At 32.2% G+C, this 9,578-nt stretch overlaps 1 protein-coding gene across 1 annotated transcript; it reads left to right on the forward strand.

The window, feature by feature from the left end:
- The first annotated feature begins 4,612 nt into the window (after window positions 1–4,612).
- On the forward strand, window positions 4,613–8,950 carry LOC105227697 (U-scoloptoxin(19)-Sm1a). The gene is made up of 3 exons (XM_011207188.2): window positions 4,613–5,288; window positions 7,636–7,785; window positions 8,323–8,950. The coding sequence occupies exons 1-3, from the start codon at window positions 5,171–5,173 to the stop codon at window positions 8,442–8,444; spliced, it is 390 nt and encodes a 129-aa protein (XP_011205490.2). The 5' UTR covers window positions 4,613–5,170; the 3' UTR covers window positions 8,445–8,950.
- Window positions 8,951–9,578: the final 628 nt, after the last annotated feature.

Here is a 9,578-nt window from a genome sequence, read left to right on the forward strand (position 1 = left end):
TTTTTGAGATATCGTTTTGAAATTTTGTAAACATCATTTTTTCTTCAAGAAGCTGCTCATTTGTCGGAACTACCGATATCAGACCACTATAACTTATAGCTGCCATACAAACTGAACCTTCAGAATCAAGTTCTTATATGGAAAACTTTCAGATTTGACAATGTATCTTCACAAAAGTTGGCACAGGTTATTTTTTAAGATTGATAATTGTTCAGATCGGTTAACTATAGCATATAGCTGCTATACAAACTGAATGATCGGACTCAAATGCTTGCATGGGTTTTAAAGGCAAAAAAAAAGGATATATATGTGTTTTTGTTTTGCGGCGACATGAGTAGTTAATATGATTTTATTAAATTTAATGACATATAATTGTACAACTTTTGAAGTATATTACAAAAAATTTTCAATTAAAAATATTTACATATAAAGAAGCCAGTGATGGTGAATCTCCGGAAGCACCTTGAAAAAAGTGGTTTGGCGGTGCACATTAGAACTCATTACGGGATCTTCTGAAACAAAAAAAAATTGATATGCGTTTTAAAAGTGATGTATTTCTCAAGTACAAAATATTTATAAGTATATATAAAAACGCGATTTTAGCTCAAAAAATCGCGATTCATTTGTTAATAAAAAATAAATGTAAAAAAACTCCATCTGATTACTTGTTGATTTATGTGAAGAAGTAATGTTCAAATTTTCGAAAGGATCGGTTCAGTAGATTTTGAGTTCTAATGTTCACGAACTTCAAAAAAAGCGTTTTCGGGAAAATCGATTTGAAGTTTTTTATACCTGAAAGTCAGGTATCACGGCCGGTGGTTTAAAACGCTGGAACTCCGTTAATTTGACTATAATTGACTCAAAATTTATACACAATATTCTCGACATATTGCTGATGAATTCTCCTAAAGATTTGCTCAAAACTATATTTGAAAAAAATAATCACTTTGAAAATGTTGATGCAACCACAGCCATGGACACGTAAATAGCTCACTTGATCATCAAATAAAAAGCCATTTATTCCTTACTCTCACTTACGGATCTTCTATCCCATCCATAATCTGAAATGGTTTACAAAAAAGGACAAAAATGTTTAAAAATGAGTAAAAAAATATCATAATATTGCTCACTTCGTTGGTGCTTTGTACAATATCTACCATCTTCATATCTTCGCTGTGTGCTGTCCACCACTTTCTGACATCGTTCTTTTAGGATTGAATACCAACCCTCCTCAATTCCAGCCCATAAATCATTGAAATTTTTTGCTTGCAATTTTGGTCTTAACATCATTCCACAAATTTTTTATTGAATTCAGATCCGGGCATTGAGCAGGTTAATCCAATATTCTAATTTTTTCATTGTCGAGCCAATGCTTTACCACCTTTGCTTTCATTATCTTGCATTAGTGCCAAGTTTATGGACATGGATTCAAATACAAATGTATTCATTTTGTTTTTCAGTACATCCAAATACTGAAACCGGTCCATTATATCATTACTTCGTACAATTGGCCCGACGAAATGCATGAAAACGGGTGCCAGACCATGATACTTCCACCGCCGTGCTTAATGGTTTTTTAGTATACCTAGGGGTAAGGTTTGATTTCGTGGGCGACGTACAAATGTTTTTTCATCTGGGCCCATCATATTATTGTGCTTGTTTGTCTCTGTGGGCCTTTACAAATGCCAGTCGAATTTTTAAGTGGCATTTTGACAGAAGTGGTTTCTTCCTGCTAATTCGTCCAAAAAATTGAGCTTCGTTGAGTTGTCTTTTTACAAGCTTTCTCGGCACGTCCACACTATATTCGTCATTAACTTCGATCATAATTTCTCTGACTGACTTCAAAGGATCGGCTTTGATTTTATTAATACAATAACGGTTTTACGTGGTTTTGGTATTCTTCTTATTTTTTGTTGATATAAGATGTTTTTTTTTGTTTGGTGCATAAAGAGCACAATGAATTATTTTAGCAACTTCAACAAGAGCTTTTCCTTTTTTGCTCGTATCGCATATAAACGCTTCCTTTTCTGGCGTGCAATATTTTCCTCTTCTTATATTAATGAAATATCGACGAAATAATTGTTGATTTGCAAATTTAAGTTAAAAACGTGCTAAAATTTCGCACAAAATGTACTATTAATGTGTCCACTTCAAATCAACACTATAGATACATACCACATTTTTTATAATTCTGCTACTTTACGATTAAAGAAATTTGAAGTAATATTGGATTCGGATTTGTGCTATTTATATGTCCATGGCTGTAGATACTTTTAGAAGCGAGCAAAAAGATGGCTTCGTAAAGTAAGCTTAGATTCCGGTCTTCAACAAATTAACGAGCCTTTGCAAGATACCAATTAGCTTTGTTAATATATTTCTTATTTAGCAAAACTAAGAAGTAGTGCTAAATTTTCAACATTCAACTTACGTTTTTCCTATGTGGCAATCAAAGTTGCATTATTTTTGTATGACTTATGAAGTAAAATATTATTTTGACGTACAGATTTCATTGCTTTAACATTAAAAATAAAGTTTTCATTTGCTTATCAAGCAAAAATTTCAACATGTTTTCAGGTTCATTCGATCTTTTCTCAAGTGTTGCTTCATAATCAAGCAAAAATGCACCAACTGAAATTTCCAAAAGATATTAATCAAGTTTTTGCACAAAGTAAAATGAGTCGGTTAATTTTATTAAAACCATTATTGGTCGATTTGTCCTCATCATCATGAGAGAATGAAATGGAGATATTAGTTGATGAAATACTCAGATTCAGAGGTAAAATAAAAAATTTTAAATTAGAAGCTTATTTTTATTATTTTCGTAAGTTACAGTAGTAACCTTTATAACGATCTCGTAGTGAAATATGCACAAAGTACATGGTATGTCACATTTTTGTGGTATGCTGCTATAAAGCATCATCTCCCATTGGAAGTGATGGCAATAAGATTAAATTACATGCGGTTTACTTATTTTTGAAAACATCCTTTATAAAGATTTCCGCGCTGCTTATGCTGGCTCGAAACACGTTTTAGACTCATAGCATCTTAGCAAAGTTGTTCAGAATCACAATCGTGGCTTGATGCGATAGTGCATTATCATCGTACGAAATCCATTAATTATTTTTTCACAATACCAGCCGCCTCAATATGACCAAAAAGAACTCCTTATTGACTATCTGCCCCTCCGGAATAAATTCATAATAAACTAAAACACGAATATCGAATTAAATAATAAGCATCACATTGATTTTTCTGCGGTTTTGGTAAATAAAGGCAGTCTTACCAACTGAGCAAAATACATTTTTTTAAGTATCATTTACTCGGGGAATTTAAATTACAATTTCGGGTACTTTTTTGTCATAATTTGTGCAATTTTAATTTTTGAAATAAACGGGATGTTTTTGAAACTTATACCTAGTTTATTGGAAAAAGTGTCTCTAAAAGTAGACACTTATGTTTGTATATACTCTAGTACGTATGTTCATGTTGATATATTACAAATATGTATGTAGTATTTTTCATGGAAATACCGCCATAAATTAATTAGTATGCGTGTTGCATACATAATCGCGCCATTGGTGTTGTATTCGCCACAAAAACAACCAAAACAAAGCCGCTTACTAAATGACATTATGGATCTACTAGAGGAGTCAGTGTGTAAACACTTTGACGTGATTGTTTGGTGACTGTGAATGGTCAGCGCGGTACCCACATTCCTACATACTTATATACATATAGTATGCTAGTTTGTATGTATGTATGTCTGTGCCCATAAATTGTTCGTGTGCAATAAAAGATGCAAATATTATTGCACGGCGATATTAGGAGTTATTAATAGATAATTACAACGCTTGTAATAGAGTTCAATAACTGCAATTTTATAGCACAGTCCACACATTTCAATAGTTTCTTGAACTTTCCTAGCTTATTTATACATATGTATTTATGTATGAATATACATTTTATACGTGCCATATATTATATAATTGTTTATGCAGCTTATTTCGACAGAAAAATACTCCCTCCATTTTGTTGTTATTGTTTATGTTCTTGGACTGTTCAATTAAAACCCAATATAACCGGAACTCTTCCTTGTCTGCTGCGCTGAGCTGCTCTCGAACTATTTGCAGCGCTATTGGTTAAGGCCACGTGATGGCTTTGGTCTCATGACACACATGAAACATTGAATTAATGAAAAAATATGGGTAACGTAACGCCTTCAATTGCAAATAATAATCGCATATTTCTATGACACACATAACTACAAAAACACACACGCGATTTGTTGTGACATTTGCAATTAAATAAGCAACTCTAACCGAAGGAAAGCAAAAGATTGTGAAAAACAAAAACAGCATAACTTGCTAATTTCACACTGATAACTCATCAATTCAATGCGATTTTCGTTGATCTTCAGCCAGCATGAAAAGGAGCAAGAGTTCACGAAACACGCACACACACAGGCACCCGTGTTCGCGCAATTCGTGCCATGCGCTCCCAAGAGTGGCGCTCTCTTTGGCATTGGCGATCGCCAATTGTGCGAATCGCGCGAGTGCCAAGCGCCAGCGGCAACATTTACCATTCATTTGAACTGAGAAGAAATTCATTCATCGAATTGCAACGAACCGCGAAAGAGCGTTCTTTCTTAGTCGCTGAGCAACGTAAATAAATATAAAAAAATAGAAATTTGTGCTAAACAATAAATAATCAAATAAAATATTAAAGAGCAGCGTCCACACACACACAAACTGATATACATGTGAATATTCATATATATATATAGTGCACAAACAAACACACGCACACACAACTATCGCATAAACAAAACGTTCAATACTAGCGAGCAATTAAATGTTTGTTGTTAATTTGGAGATTTGTTTAAAAGGAAACATCGCATAATTTAGAACATTCAGTTGTGAACGAGCTGGCGCGCCGTCAAGTGTGGCAAAAATAGAAATTGAAATTTTTGGAAGATCGTGCATACTTTAAGTGTTATTGTAATCACATTAGAAAGCTTCAAATTCGAGCTGATATAAATTACGGTGTCAAGTGCATAGAAACCTGCGAGTTTTGCGTTCGTCAAGTGCATTTCAAAGTATCTCCAGGAGCGTTGCGCTTCAGTTTGCCAAGCTCAGCCATAAGCAAAATTAAATAAACAAAAGAAAATATTATGTCCTGCAAAGTGTTCTCATATCTGCTAAGTGTTCTACTTATTGCACAGATACCGATAAACGGCATCAGCGCCGGCACGGATGATAACGAGATCGACAATGCGCCAGAATACTACTGTGAGTGCTCACTTCAACCCATTCCATAGTTTTATGTAATTTGAAAAAAATAATATAGCAAATGGCGAGTGCATAAAAAATTATTCGACAAAATCTTGGTTTAATCTCCGCGATTAGTAAAATATTTGTGCTTTCAAAACAGAAGGTTTCTCAGCAATTATCAGCTGCAAACTCGTGATCTAAATGACATTTTTTTGCTTTGTAAAAATATTCTGCGTTTTGAGTTTGACGCTGCTTTATGAAAACATCGTGCTTTGAACATCGAAATAAAGCTCAAGTCCATATATTGCACGAAACTGTCTGTATACGTGAGAAGCTAGCAAATGTGATAAGCATAATTTAACAAGAAAAATGTGATTAACCGCTTGTTTTTAATTGAATTAAATAAATGTTTAATTTTAGTATATCGTCACCTAAAATGCAATATAACATAAAATCTATATTCACGAGTTTACAAATGAAGTTTCCATCACGATATTATATAAACCACTTATAAAGTGTGTTTTGGTTATAAATTGATTATATATTGGATATATTGGACAGCGGAAGTTTAAAATTTTTTTTGGCTGATACTTTGTTTTCCATTTATATAAACGTATTTTTTCATTAACGTACTATAATTTCATGACTTTTAATTTCGTAAATATTTTTTTAAATAAGAATTTCACTAAAGGAGTTTCTCTGTATAATAAAATTCGTAATTTTAATGCAAAATTTTCATTAAAAATAACATCAAAAAGTAGAAAAGTTACATAGGACAGCTGATTGCTTCAAAATTACTCAGAGAAAGAGTTTTTACAAACATATTTTTTTGTTTTTGAAACATAACAAATATTTGGGAACGATCGCCAATTCATTCCATTAAACAAATATAATTTTAATAAAAAATTGTAATACTATAAGCACTTACTAAAAATAAAATTAATAAATTTTAAAAACACTTAACAACTATTTGACTATATGAAAAAGTTCAAAGGAGCGAGGAAAAATAATATATTTGGAAAGAAAGTATTGATTTTTAACATAACCATAAAATTATATATTTTTCATTAAAGTTTAAAAAATAATTAATTTATATATAATATACATATGAACATTGAAGTGCTTTTCAGTGAATTTAGTTTTAATATTTTTAAATTTTCAATTTTTTTGCTTTAATTTATAAAAAATCTGGAGAAAAGTGAGATTTAACAATTTCTGTATAATCAAAAAATTAAAAATAATAAATATTATTGCAATAAAGTTGGTTTACTGTTAAAAATGTTTGAATAGAAGTACAAAAAATAATTGAAGTAAAAATACTTGGAAGTGGCACAAATAATCATTAATTACTAACACTTAAATAATTCACTTATAGTATAAAATTTATTATTTTCATAAAATTTATCAATTATGTATTAAAAATAGTAAGGAATGAAAATTTCAAAATTTACATACAGTTTTATAATGTATTTCTAATCAAATATTAATCCAAATTATGAGTTAATTACAACTTAAATTAAAAAAAAATATTTACATTTTAAGTGTCTCATAAATTTTGTAAATGTAAATTTTAAGTTAATATTTAAATAAAAAAAAAAAATATTTAAATTAAAAATAGATATTTTTTTATTTTCAATGTTTTATAAACTTTAAAACTAGGAAACCCTTAATACTTAAATGTAAAAAAGTTTGAGCAAAAAAAATTATTTTATAGTTTAAAAAACTTTGTAAAAAAAATTAAGCAAAAAATAATTAAATTTTTTTATAAGAAAATCATGCTGTGAAATATATTTAACATCCATCTTTATAATGCGGCAGTAAAAACATTGCATAATATTAATTGTTTGAGATCGCAAAAAATAAAAGTTGATCACTTGAGTCAAGCATGTAACCGACGATCAGCACTTCAAAGTATGGCTAAATTGGGTCAACACCTTTTAACTGTAGCCACAACTGTTGTTTACAAGCATACATACGTGTACCGTTAGCGTAAAAAGCAATTACCGCATTTCATTGTTGAAAAATAAACAAAAGATGTGAAACTGAAATTAATTTAATTTTAAGAGATGCAAAAAAAGTTAAAAGTAACGAAAGACTAAGGTTGAAGAAATATAAATTATGGATCGATTATTATTAATTTAATTCTTTGTCACTGGATATTTTTTTTTAATTCAACCAACAGCGAAATTTTTTGTTTTACTAAGTGTTGAGAAATTAACCATCTTATAAGCTGCTTTTAGAAAAAAATACGTAAACATTTTTGTTTTTTTCCGACATAGCGTACCATTATTTATTTATGTTGCTATTAAGAACTAGCCCCTATTTTGCGCAAAATTATTAACATAAATTCTCTCTCAATCCTCAGTGTTACAGGGAGTGAAAGTCTATCCGGCCGACCGTGAGTGCGCCCTGCTTGGCGGTTTGTGTGTGCACCACAGCGATTGCTTGGAGCCGACTACGAATCGCGGACTATGCCCAGCCAACAAACACCGTGGCGTGGAATGTTGCTATGAACGTAAGTATATTGTGCACACTTACACTGCTGATGGGGACATAACTAACATTTACACAATTTTCGACAGTAAATCCTGAAAATCTCTAAACAAATCACACAAAAACTCCCAAAAACTGAATTCCTCTACAAAAACTATATATATATACATATATATCTACACTTAATTCCATTGTGTTGGCTCCACACAAATTCTATACTAACAAAAGCAAATAAAATCGGTATTTCACTCTCACTAATCCACTGTAATATTTGTATTCTTCTTCATTGTTATCCTTACTGTCGCCTCCACCTGCCACCACCTTCTACTATGTTACCACACTATCCAAAATCCAACAAATTCCTATGATGATGATTTTTTCTAACGCAATCTAATCGAAAACATTCAACATTCGCCGCAAACGCAACCGCGCCTCCGCCGAAATGAATGCATTCCGTGACTGAACTCATTCGCCACGCTCATCGACAACATCCATCCGAAAACCTTGCATCACTGCATCAACCCAATCACGTCATATTCGCATTTTGCATACCGAGTAGTGCCACTGAGGCCCGCACCGTGTGAGCAGCATTTGGGCATCTGCATGAACACCTGTGCCGAGTACCTACAGCGACCCGGCACCGATTGCCAAGGCGGACAAGTCTGTTGTGTCCTAGTCTAAGCCTAAGGAAGGTTCTCACATCCATCGGACGTGTGCGCATATTATTAATAATACGAATATAACTAAAATATTTTGTTTAAATTTATATATGTATGTAATATACTCATGTACTCCAGTGAGTATATCGAATTAAACTAAACTAAGCTTTAACAAAGATCGTTCGAGCCAATCGTTCTGTTCAGAGAAAAGTAGGAGGATGCATCATATGCAACTCATTCGCTCGTTCGAGTAATTACTGAATGTATTGTAATGTATTTTTCCTATATATTACTTTTTATGATGAGTTTTTAGTTTTCTTGGTTTAATTTTAAGTTAATTAATGGCAATTGCTTATCGCCCACTTGTTTCGCAACTTCATGCCCATGTGGGTTGACTTGTATTTATGACACACTAAATATACCTATATATAAAGAACAGTTTACTTTGACAGCAGCTAAAGAAGGAAAAAATGCAAATGTCTGCAAATAAAAAATGTTGTATTTAATTATAAAAATCTATAAGGAAAAGCTTTGTCTTTTGATTTCTCTGGTCGACGTCCAAAGGAAAATTACAGGTAGGTTTGAGAAGCAGTGTGTTTGATGAATTGTCAAAGGAAGCGTTACCTCCTCCCAGTTTTTGCAAACTTCTCGTAATGTAAAGTTATCTCGTGAGTCTTTGCCTCATTACTAGAAATACTAGAATTACAAGCTTTTCAGCCTTTGGTTAAAAATGATTGCAAGAGGATGGAAAAAAATATCGAACAAAGAATTTTTCTCAAAGTTTGTATTTCTAACCAAATTTCTTGTGTGAAATCGGTGCGAATGTTGACAAAGGCTTATGGTGATTCAGTGTTACCAAAAACATAAGCCTACGAGTGGTAGGTACAAAGCCTTCAAAGGCGATAGAGCGATCGTTGAAAGCTTGCCTGGTTCTGAACGACTTTCGACCACTTCAAAAATGAAATGAATGAAGATTTAAAAAAAAATTAAGGGTATGGTAAGCTTGAAAAACATCAGGCAAGTGTTAGAGAGATGGCAAGAGAGCTCGACATCTCTCGCGAGTTCGTTCGAATGATTTTGGTAGATATTTTGGGTATGAAACGCGTTCTTGCTGGACTCATCCCTATAAAGCTCAATTTTTTTTTAAATAGTATGA

The sequence above is a fragment of the Bactrocera dorsalis genome, chromosome 3, assembly GCF_023373825.1.
Source record: "Bactrocera dorsalis isolate Fly_Bdor chromosome 3, ASM2337382v1, whole genome shotgun sequence".
NCBI lineage: Eukaryota > Metazoa > Arthropoda > Insecta > Diptera > Tephritidae > Bactrocera > Bactrocera dorsalis.